Source organism: Saccostrea cucullata, unplaced genomic scaffold (genome assembly GCF_032062105.1).
Source record: "Saccostrea cucullata isolate Sc308-1 unplaced genomic scaffold, CSIRO_AGI_Scuc_v1 ctg4953, whole genome shotgun sequence".
NCBI classification, from domain to species: domain Eukaryota; kingdom Metazoa; phylum Mollusca; class Bivalvia; order Ostreida; family Ostreidae; genus Saccostrea; species Saccostrea cuccullata.
The window spans coordinates 1,886-14,151 of record NW_026930695.1 but is presented as its reverse complement, the minus strand read 5'-3'; the positions used below and the strand labels follow the sequence as shown (position 1 = coordinate 14,151).

Here is a 12,266-nt window from a genome sequence, read left to right as displayed (position 1 = left end):
GAAAGTAAAGTCAATTCACAACTTTCCGAAGCCAAAAAATGTTAGCGAACTTAGAAGCTTTCTGGGACTCATCTATTACTACCGTAAGTTTGTAAAGGATTTTGCAAGTAAGGCTGCTCCCTTACACAAGCTCTTAAGGAAAGGTGTCGAATTCATTTGGGACAAGAACTGCGAGAGTGCTTTTGAATTCTTCAAATCAGCTTTGACCAGCTTTCCTATTCTTAGGTATCCGGATTTCTCGCTTCCGTTTATCCTGTACACGGATGCATGTGACACTGGTGTAGGTGCCGTATTGGCCCAAGAAGGTCCAGATGGTGAACGGACAATAGCGTACGCGAGTAGGAGTCTAAAACCAAATGAACAGAACTATGCAGTTATCGAAAAAGAGGCATTAGAGTGTGAAATACTTTAGACACTATCTATTCGGCCGGAAATTTACTGTGATAACTGACCACAACCCATTACGGTGGCTTATGGACATTAAAAATCCAGCAGGACGCCTAGCGCGATGGTCATAAACTCTTCAAGAGTATGACATAACCATTAAACATCGACCGGGAAAGGTTCATCAAAACGCAGACGCCTGATCTCGAATTCCTGCCGAATCCCCTATAGCAGCCACCTGTGCTAAGGCAGATGCAGATGTAATACTAAAAAGGTCATATCAGGACATCTGCGACCGTCAGAAAAATGACCCTCTCCTAGCCGCTATTATTAATTACTTAGAGAAGGGAGAGTTGCCTGAATTATCTTCAAAGGCCCGTGAGACGGTAATATTGTCTGGTGATTATGAACTCGGACACAATGGTCTGCTATATCATCTTTGGCAGCCTGGATCTCATAGACGACGCCAAGCTATTAGACGCCAAATAGCTGTTCCAAGGAGTCAGATAGACGAAGTCATGTATGCTTGTCACGACGACCTGACAGCAGGTCATCTCTCCTTCCAAAAAACGTATGACAAAGTCCAAGAGAGATTTCATTGGAAGCGAATGTATTCAGATGTAGAGTTTTGGTGTAGATCATGCGTAGACTGTGCTACTAAGAAATCACCGAAAAACAGACCAAAGTGCCCATTGAACCCGCTACCGGCAGTTAACGGACCATTCGACAGAGTAGCTGTAGATGTCCTTGGACCATTTCCGCCAACCTACAAGTCCAATAAGTACATTTTTGTTTTCAGTGACTACCTAACTCGATGGCCTGAAGTATTTGCCGCAAACAATGCAGATGCAGAAACGACTGTGCGACTTTTTGTAGAGGAAATAGTGTGTCGTCATGGAGCGCCTAGAGAGCTACTATCAGATAATGGTAAGAACTTTAGATCAAACCTGATAAAGGAAATATGCAAATTAACAAATACCAGGAAAACTTTTACTACTGCCTACCACCCGGAGACCAATGGCCTAGTGGAGCGCTTCAATGGAACACTCACAACGATGTTGTCAATGTATGTGTCAGGACATCAGCGTGACTAGGACACCTTTATACCATACATACTGTTTGCATATAGGACCGCCATCCACGAGACTACAAAAGAGTCACCCTTCTACCTGATGCACTTGCGAGATCCTGTTCTACCCGTTGAAGCCGTGCTCTGTCCGCCAACATTTTCTTACGCTGTAGCAGACGACTATAAGGAAGAGACAAAAGTCCGCCTTCAAGAGGCCTACACGCTTCTCAAAGAAAACTTACAAAAATGTCAACAAAACCAGAAGGAACATCATGACTGTGCAGCGAAAGAGACTCACTTTACTAAAGGTGACAAAATATGGTTATTTACTCCAACGACTAAACCTGGACTCTCTCCTAAGCTTACCCACAATTGGCACGGACCGTGCGAGATCATCGAGCGTTTATCTAATGTTACATACAGACTACAGGACCCTGATCACAAATCAGAAACTTTGACAGCGCATGCTAACAGGATGAAGCCGTATCTTGTTCCTAATGACCGCCCTGATCACGACTATATCCCGGACGAGGACGTTGAATACGAAGACGAGACGGCCGATGACAACGGTCCCATTGTCAAAGTATTAGATATGATGCGGTCAAGAAACGACTCCAAGCGGTTAGAGAAACGTTATTTTGTGCAGTTTCAGAACAGACACACCCAGTTGTTAGGTGAAACTGAAATCAAAGACTTTAGGATTGTACAAGATTTTATTCAGTCAAAGAAATAAATTATTGAAGTGTATGTTTGTAGGTTGTGTATATAATGTATATCTAAAATAAACATTTGTTTAAAAAAAAATGTAAAGATAAAACGTAAAAATCTAAGAAAAAAAAGGTAAAACATGAAATGTGTATGCATGATAAACTATGCTATTATTTCTGTGTGTAGTAAGGTCTCTTTATCTATGAATGTGTGATTCTTGTAAGCGTTATCAAATTGTCATTATCAGTCTACTAAATGTAATTTTATTAGTGTGTCGGGACGCCACACTTGAGATGGGAGGTATGTCACAGAGCAATCACCCAATTTTAGGTAATTAATTGTGAATGAGAGAGTTACTGATAGGTTGCAGGTGCGCGGCGCAGGCGTTGTAGCCCTGTTTCCCAAGAGTGTAATTTTAGTTAGTTAGAGAGAAAGCGAGTGGACAAGCATGGATTTATAATTTGTTTATTTGTCGTTTCTGTTATCGTTGTTTATTGTGCATGATAGAGTTCTGAGAGATGAAAGTGAGCATTAGATTGATTTGTGTGAGAAAGTGGGGAAAAAGAGATTTGGTATGGCCATGCCCTGGGAACGCGCGTGAGAGAGAAAAAAACAAGTCTGAAAGTCAACAAGTGTGGATGTGTTTTTGCATTGTGAACTTTGTGATTTCTTATATATATTTCTGTGTTGTAATTATGTAAATAAACAATGTAAATAAAAACTATAGTCATTAATTACCAGTGCCAGTGACAGGAGGACCCCCGTCACAAATTAATTAATTTATTTATTTATTATCTTTTGTTTCTCTCAGTAGTAGTTTCATCTTCTTAAGTCCACATTATTTTATTAGTTAAAAGAATTAGCATTTAATTATTTACTATATAAGATTAATTTATTTTTTAACTACACGTGATAACAAATACACGTTTGACGGCGATTAAAATCATGTTATAAAAATATCGATTTAAAGATATGTATGTGCAGAATATTTTTTTTGATTTATTTATTTATCTATTGATTTATCATTTGTTTACCTATTGTTTATTTATATTTATTTATGACATTTGAATTATAGAATAAAAGAATAATTTCAATGCAAGGAAAAGACCAAAGGCATTCCGAATAAATCGTTCATCTTGCGTTCACCGTTCGTTCACCGTTCACTTTTCGCTCGCGTTCGCGCTCCGTTCGCGTTCTGCGTTCACTCACCGTTCACCGTTCACACATCGCTCACCAAGTTGCGTTCACCGTTCACGCATCGTTCACTCACCGTTCGCTCTGCGTTCGTTCAGCGTTCGTTCACCGTTCGTTCAGCGAACGTTCACCGTTCAGGTGGGAAAGTAGAACGTTTCAGGGACTTTATAATTGTAAATTTATTTGGTATCTTACTTTCCTGCATTAGACGAAGTATTACGATATTATTCTCGCTACCAAGTCCTGTATAGCATACGTCCGTCTACACCGGTGTCGACTGATTAAACTGAACAGTCTCTTATTCTTGCCCTATTTATATGGGTCTGCAGGGTAGCGAGTCTCGGGAACTAAAATGGCGGATACATGTCTTTTACGAATCGTGTTCAGCTTTAATGATACAAATAGCATTAAGCGTTGCTACAGTGCTGGTCGTTACGTTACATGTGTTTTGATTGTTAGAACACTTCTCAATCAATCTGGTAATCAGATTTAAATCTATATAGAATACGTACCATTTTCCTTTTTGAAACATTACTATCATACTAGTCAAGAAAGCTGAATTGAGTTACATGAGAAGAAAAAAAAGGTGAAATGAATTTAAAAAATCACCTAAATTATGGAGGTCCTTAAAACTATAATATGCATCATATTTATTGACAGTGTTACCCAATATATGTTCACTACACGTTGTAGATAAGTTCGTCAGACTGACTGATGACGAGGTGTTCGTGTTATTCTGTTTTCTGTGTTATGACTCCGGTCCTCCTGACTTCACTGACACAGAGTGGCTGGACATGCTTAATAAGATACGACAGATAGTGTTCGACAGATATAATAATCCTGTAACACGTGAGGAAGCACAGCAGACTCTGGACAGACTGAAGTCACGTGATTACCTTTGGGAAGATCAGGATAAGATAACGAAGGACGCAAAGGACGAGACAATGTATAGGATAGCATCAAAAAAGAGTTATAAACCATTCATTTACAGTAGTTATGACACAGCCAGTGTGTACCTGAGATCACGGAGATACAACAGAGAACCTGGAGAGAAGTGTGTCCGTAGTTCTGTCTGTGATGACATACTGATACGCCGTCTACAGATGAACGTACTGACTCACGTCACCATGGAGGACACGAGAATATATGATGAGATACACCGGATATGTAAGTCAGAGTAAAATAATTGTAAATTGTTCTAATTTTCTTCCAGAATTTTCTTTAAATAATTTGATTACATTTTAAAATCGAGTTAAAAAGTTTTCAGTAGAAACATTTATACATTTTAATTACTTTTTTGTAGTTGGTTTGTAGTAGTTTCATCGATTACAATTTAATGCTACTAGATTAACATATTATAATAGAAGTAACTGATCGTGTTTAATAAATCTATAATTTGAATGTATCTCTACCTATACACATGTTATATATACATAATGGTATTACAGTGTAAATGTTTATTATAAACGGTATATTTTTTTTCTACAGTAAATATCCCAGAAAATAAAATCAAGAGTAAAGATAAACGAGAAAAAATTCTAACGGAACTAAGAAGAGAAGGGGAGGCTGTATATTACAGAGGAAGATCACACGTCAGTGTAGATCACGTGACGTGGCTCTGGAGACACGGGAGACCTGACATCGTGAGATCCTGTATAGGTCTCCATCCACACTGGGACATCTACATCATCGACAACAAAACCTATAGAAAACCAAGTAAGAAAGTTTGATTTCTAGAAAAATTAAAATTATTAGTTCTTTAGTTATTTCTGCTCGGGGATAGAAAACACACAACTCGTTGGATAAAAATCATATCAAACCACAAACCATGGGAGATCCTATATATATTAACTCAGTTCATTATATTTGTTACATGTACCCAAGACCTTATATAGAAAAGTGATTTATAGGAAGTTTGTTTAGCCTGTTGTCCAATCTGTTCACTAATCTGAATAAATATTATCTATATCTACATGTATGTGTAGACATTAATCTAAAAATAAAGGGTGTCATTTTTTCTACTTAAATAAAGGAGAGAATTTTGGTTTTGAGAGAATGAAGTTCTTACATGACCATTTTTTATCTTTCAAACATTGTATGTGTGTGTGTGTGTGCATAAGAGGGTGTGTGTGTGGGGGGGGGAGGGTATACACACGTCCCAATGTTTATTATTTATACATGTATTATTTCTATCGTTTGAAAAAAAAGTAAGGGACTCACCCCCCCCCCCCCTCCGCTAGCCCCCCTTGTTTCGACGCCAAGGTTTTTTTTTAACTTGAGCCTTGTTTTTTTTTGTATTTTGCAAATCTAAATGTCAGTTAAAGCATTAGTCTGTTTCTCTCCCTCGATTTCGCTTTAAAGTAGGTCTTCACTCGCACAACGTCATTTACGGATAGTAAAACCGCCACAGCACTTCCTTTTTCCGAGATGTGACTTTTGAACTATATTGGTTTGACTTTTAGTTAGCGTTTTAAATACTAGTATACGGTAACGATTTTGCTCCAAGTCGGTCGCGTCTACAAACATACAAAAACTTATTGTTCTACAGTCTAAGGATAAAGTAATAAAAAAGAGAAGCCTGGGAACAACTTTTGACAGAAATAATTAGGTAATAACTTGCTACATCAGAACATGCATGATTTGTATCAAACTCTCGCGACTACATCTTCGCTATCCAAGGGTTCCTGATACCCTAATCTCCTCATTTATAAGAAGAGGGGTGTATCAGGAACCCTTGTCTAGCGAAGATGTCGCGACTATTGTCGGCGGCCAAGTTGAAAATAATTCGGAAGAAAAGCATTGACTACGATTTGACTTAGACATTTATAAATTTTGCTAATCAAACATTATTAAATTTACTTTGAACAATAATTATTGTTTAAGACGCACCCCCCCCCCCTAAAACTGCTTATCCACGAATTAATTCAAAATTATAAGATTATCTTATGAATACACGTATATGACAAAAGTTGATTCACTTGCAGCATACTTACTTTCTGTTACAAAATTATCCAGTTTGTGAAAATCAGTCAATCACTTTCATTTTCATTGTCTCCAATTTACAGACAAGACTTGTTTGTTTTAATTTTTTTGAAGTGAATTAAGATAAATTTTAGGACCAATGGGCATTGGGTGTGTATAATTATTGTTTTAAGTATGTACAACTTTGTTAGTACAAATATACACTCAAACATTAACAGCATTACAGGAAAATGTTGCAATATATTTTTTTTTTTCTGAAGGAAATTAGGAGTGTACCTTGAGTGTAGAGCTTATACCACGAAAAGAAATGCGTCAACATATAATTTTTGACAGCTTAATCTTTTTCTTAATTATTATTGAGTAAAAATAATGCAAATATACGAAGTTTGAGTCCTTTTTTTTTGAATGACGGAGATTGGCCTGTGAAGCATATTTTCTCATATTAAATTTTGATACGTTAGTCTAACAAAGTGCATCTATTTATAATAATTGATGCAAAACAATGATTATATATTGTTGACTAACATAATATATCTACTCTCTTTAAGGTATTAAAGTGGAATGTTTAGACCTTAATTCATTTATATACAACAAAATCTTGGACAGGTAAATTTCAGTATTTTACATTTCGGGGTATATACTCCGATAGGTAATAGCGGAAAAGTGAACATGCTGACATATGATTTTTCTTGTGTCTATCCATTGCTTGGATTTATGTCTATCTTTTAAAAGCAGATTTATTAAGATTGGGCCCATTTAGTGCAGAGTATAGAACTACCTTAAATTTTGTAAAATTAAACTTGTTTCAAAATTAATCCAAATTAAATTTGTTCTCTTTAACAGGATTTTCATTTCCTTTTATTTCTCTATTGTATGTAAGTGTACATGTATTCCGCATGATTTATTGTGAAAGGTGGTGAACATGTTTCAGGTCGTATAAATTTGCTATCTAAACCACTGACAGGAGTTATCTCCCCATAATACGTACGAGTTATGTCGCTTTATACATGAATTCCTTCCCTCGTTTTAAAAGTGTCACCTTTATCCTTCCATGGACCTGCTGAATTCAAGTAGATTTGATATTGCTGTTATGCCTTAAAACAATCGTTTCAGCTTTTAGTGCAAAATATATTAGATCAACTTGGTGAAAATGTCTCAGGTCGTATAAATTTACTGCTGACGGGGTGGCAGACAAGAGTTATCTCTCCATAATACGTACGAGTTATGTCGCGTTTCAAAGGTTCCTACATTGTATCCTCATTTTAAAAGTTTCACCTTTATTCCTTCCATGGACCTGTTGAATACAAGAGGATTTGATTGTTGTTATGCCTTAAAACATTTGTTTCATTTTTTAGTGCAAAAGTTAGGTCAACTTAATTTAATCTGGAAGCATTTTGAACTATTTAAAAAAATTCAGTTTCATCATAAAATCACAGCAAAAAAAAAGATACGGACTTCTGACTGACATGACTAGAGGCGATGAAAATCCAGGTACTGCATATATATAAAAGTTTGAATGGATGTACTGATGAAACGAATAGTTCTCGTCTGATCCTTATATATGTTCCGGGATCTAATCCCACCGAGGAACGTGAACACGTGTTCTTAAATTAGACCGATTAAAATGGGGTCCCTTGTTGTGGAAGTTGCTGGCACGAAAATGATCCCTCGCTGCTCAATGACCCTCAGAGCCAAGGTCAAATTGAGGCTCTCCGCGGCGAAGAATGTTGTCAATGTAACAGTGTTTCAGTGAAATATTCGAAATGAGACGTTTTAATCAACAAACAAACTTATCATTACAGTATTTTGGACGTTTACAAGCATTATTCATAGTTAATATATAGAAATATAAAATAAGTCAATATTTTTTTTTTCTATTTGTAGGTTAGCTTTTTTTTCTGGCTGCCCTCCTTTCTTTCCAAAAGTGTGTTTTTGTATGGATTAGATGTATGTCTTCATGTGTGTCTCTATGTGTAGGGAGGAGGGGGTTGGGGTCGTGAGGGAAATGCAGAAACATGAATCTATTGATTTAAGTATTGCATTTTTTCATTGACCAAGACAGGAATGTGCTGTCTAAGAAGTTGATTTTTTAATTGCTGGAGCACAAAAATACAAAATTCCTTTACAAGCTAAAAAGAAATGTATGACAGTTGATGGAAATAAAATTCTGTAGACTTTTTAAGAAGGGGGGGGGGCAGCTCCGTGAAAAGCCTCTTTTAATTCAATATATGAAATGTTACAATTACCCCCCCCCCCCCGTCTTTTCCTGCAGTTTCTGTGAATCCTGCTAAACATGATTGTGTATTTATGCTCCCCATGCAAGATCGCTAAATTACAATGTCTTGTTGATATTTTTTCCTTTTATTTTCTACCCATTTTTCGTACTCCTCGTCATTCTGCTATACGTAAAAAAATAAATAAAAATAAGGTAGGGTGAATATATGTTCAAGTTCCACCAAAAAATATTTCCTTCAAAAAAGTAAAACAAAATTTTTACTAAACTGTTTGCCAACTTTTGTCACCAGATGTCCGACAAACAAGAAAATAATTTGGTGTCGCTATTAAAAGAATGAACTCCCTACTCCTAGACTCTAAAGCAGATGCTCGAATCACTGTGTCTCGCGGGCGACGAAAGCAAAACGTTATTTCAATTTATAGCTATTATTAAGAATAAAAATCAATTTTTACAGATTTGCATTTGTATTTCAGGATTATTATTAAATTAATTAATGATAAATCTCCTCATCTTTTTAATTTATTTATTTAGCGATGATTAAAGTAGAGATTAAGAAAAATGTGGTGGGGGTGGGGTGGTTCACATCCTAAAACATATGTCTTCAATAGTTCTGAATACATACATGTACATAGAGTGTAAAGAAAAAGATTGAAGTGTAGTCCATGTAGTTCGACTGCATGTTAACAATTTATTTATTTTATTTAATTGATTTATTTGTTTGGTGATTTATAATTTATTATTTTGTTTGTCATTTCAGGTAAAATCTTTGGCTATCCGCCGGAAGTGAGATGTCTACTGTATTGTTTACTTATATCTGATAAATTTCGGATTAGTTTCAATGATCAATCCCACAGAATCATCAAGGACAAAATCAGACAGAGGTATTTCCCTGATATTACTGATGACGGCTCGGTAGATCTTCCTGATGGAATCACAGAAACACGTGACGGTATGATAACCTTTATATCAGACGACATCCGACATGACGTCATGTACGCCTTTGTTACGGAGTGTCTGGTGGAGGACAGTGATCTGGAGTTTTTTCTGACCACGGCGTCACGTGATGTGATATATGAATACTGCAGACTCTGGGGTTATAAGAGAAGTAAGGGTGAGAGATGTCTGTATGTACCGAACAGACCGGAGAAGATGTACGACCTCTTCATAGACAGTCTACAGCTGGACATCATCACACACTGTACCGTGTCTGACAGGAGGATTCATTACAGGATCAGTAAACGTTGTGAGTACCGTTTTACCTCTGCATATAACAAAACGGAATCTATTTACTTTCACCTTTGTTCAATTAAAAAAAAGATAACATGTTTTGGTGCTTTACTCTAATATTTTGTTGACTTTAAGAACTTTCCTTATCATTAATTTTGCAAAAGAAGTTCTTTTAATTGTTTAAATGTTTTTGAAGGAAAATATGAGTACATACCATGTTAATACGTAAAATACTCAATATTTGGAACACTGTTATCAAGTGAGTACTGGATTATTAAGGTGAACTATTCTGTTACGCTTAAAAATGACAATGTTTAATATTTATTTCGTAATACTTAATAGGTTCTAATGCACATCTTTTAAATACATGTATTAAAGAGATTTACTAGCAAGAATAAATATGTCCATGAAACATTTTTGTCAAATATGATTTGCTTATTTTCACGGAAGTTTAAAGAAAAAAAAATTCTTGAATGTGTTGAAAGTATGCACATAAATATGTAATGTTTCTAAGAAAAGGGTCTACAGTATTTAACCTTATAAAATACAAATTTAATGCCACTAGAGATCATATATAGGATATGGGCCGGGGAGGTTGGGGGTTACATGTATACCGTCAAGAGTCATGTCATCAGGTCTTAGTCTCTAATTTTAACATGTTTTTGTTAATGATTTTTAAAACACGTCTTTCAAATAATTCAATGTCACAACATATAGATCAAACTCATGTAAAAAAGTTTGCCAGCGCTGTACATGTGTGTACATTTTATGAAATAAAATTATTGTATGTAATATTACATTTTAAGATCTGAGTTGCACGTGACAGAATATTAAATATATTCAAATAAAAAAAGATAACCCTCAAAGTTTAAAGAAGAAAAAAAAATGAATTGAAACTATACCTATTTTTCAATTTATCCAAGAAAGGATATAAAATAAATAAGTACAGAGTTTATATGTAAAAAAAGTGCAATTATGGTAGAATAAAAAATTAAAACCGAAAAAGGCATGCAAAAAGCATTGTTTGATGGGGAGGGGGATGCAGCCATGCATTCATTTTCAGTTTGGGATACTGTTTAATGCCAAAAAAATCCTGGAATCAGACCTCAGAGTTCATCAGAAAACAATCATATTATAGCTACCTTTTCCATAGTTTTTTCTATATTTCGGCAAAATTATTGGATTGGATACCCCACCAATCCCATTACCTTCAACCCGTCCCACTGACCAGATTTCCTACATCCATGCTCAACGGAATCAATAAAGCTGTAATGCTTTAATTTATTTTACCTTGAAAAAAGAAAGTACTCTGAGGAGTTTCATCTCTCTTTTCCACATTTTGTCATTTAAACTAAATGCAAAATGACTTTTTCATTCTGATTTATTTCTTTATTATCAAACAACCCGCTTTTCAAGCGGAGGGTATACAGTAATCGCGATGTGCGTCCGTCCGTCTGTCCATCTCTTACTCTTTGGGGTAGTCATCCTTTATCCGCAACTCCGCTTATACTTAAATTTAATGAGACTTTGAACTTTCATATCATCTTTATTACATAATGTCACTGATTCTTTTCTTTATTTTTTGATTCGATACATATTTTTCGTTTCCTGTAGCAAACCATGATTGACACTGCCATTATATTCTTATTAAATAACATGGGACACAGCACCCGTAAAACAATGTAGAGATTTTTGGGTTCCCATAGCAAATCATGGTCATGATATTGTAATAATATGGGAGGCGGCGGTAACATTTAGTGACAGTAAGCTCATTGCTCATCGTACATCTAGTTCTAGTTTGATACTGTTGATTATTTTATGATACAGTGGGAGTCCCAGAAGAAATACTAAAATGGGACCAGGAGGCCAGAGAGCGGTATGTGGAGTATGCTAAGAGAGGAACACAGACAATCCACCACGCCCGGGGGATGATTGTAGGATGTGCTGGCGCGGGGAAAACCACGCTACTTAAACGTCTTCTCAGATGTAGTGAAGAAGAGATCAAGGAAGTAAAATCTACTGAGGGATTGGAGGTGCATGAGGAAATATTTCATATATGTGATCAAACAAAATCACTAAAAGGTGAAAATAATAGCATTTTATTTATATGAATTTTTTTTTTAAATATGTAAGATTGATTGATTGTATATTGCTTAAAATACCTCTCGAGAATTTTTCACTCATATGGAGATGTTACCGTATGCCGGTGAAGGGCTTCAAATTTTGACCTTGACTCGGCACTCAGGGCCATTGAGCAGTGAGGGATCTTTATCGTGCTAACGACTGCCGCTGACACGGGGCCTCGGTTTTTAAGGTCTTATCCAAAGGACCTGCAACTTTCACTTCAAACAGTTGCTACCCATTTTAACAACTAGGTCTGTTGCGGCCGAGATACGAACTCACGACCTCCCGAAAACGGAGCAAGCGCTCTAGCGACTGAGCTACCGTGAACGGTAAATATGTAAG

General features: G+C 36.1%; 1 protein-coding gene across 1 annotated transcript; it reads left to right on the top strand.

The window, feature by feature from the left end:
* Positions 1-4,001: 4,001 nt before the first annotated feature.
* LOC134229652 (uncharacterized) lies at positions 4,002-11,882 on the top strand (the record flags this gene model as incomplete). The annotated part of the gene is made up of 4 exons (XM_062711420.1): positions 4,002-4,522; positions 4,844-5,071; positions 9,331-9,816; positions 11,628-11,882. Coding segments are annotated over exons 1-4 (1,342 nt in total), but the record flags the coding sequence as incomplete, so codon positions are not given.
* Between the last annotated feature and the right edge of the window lie 384 nt (positions 11,883-12,266).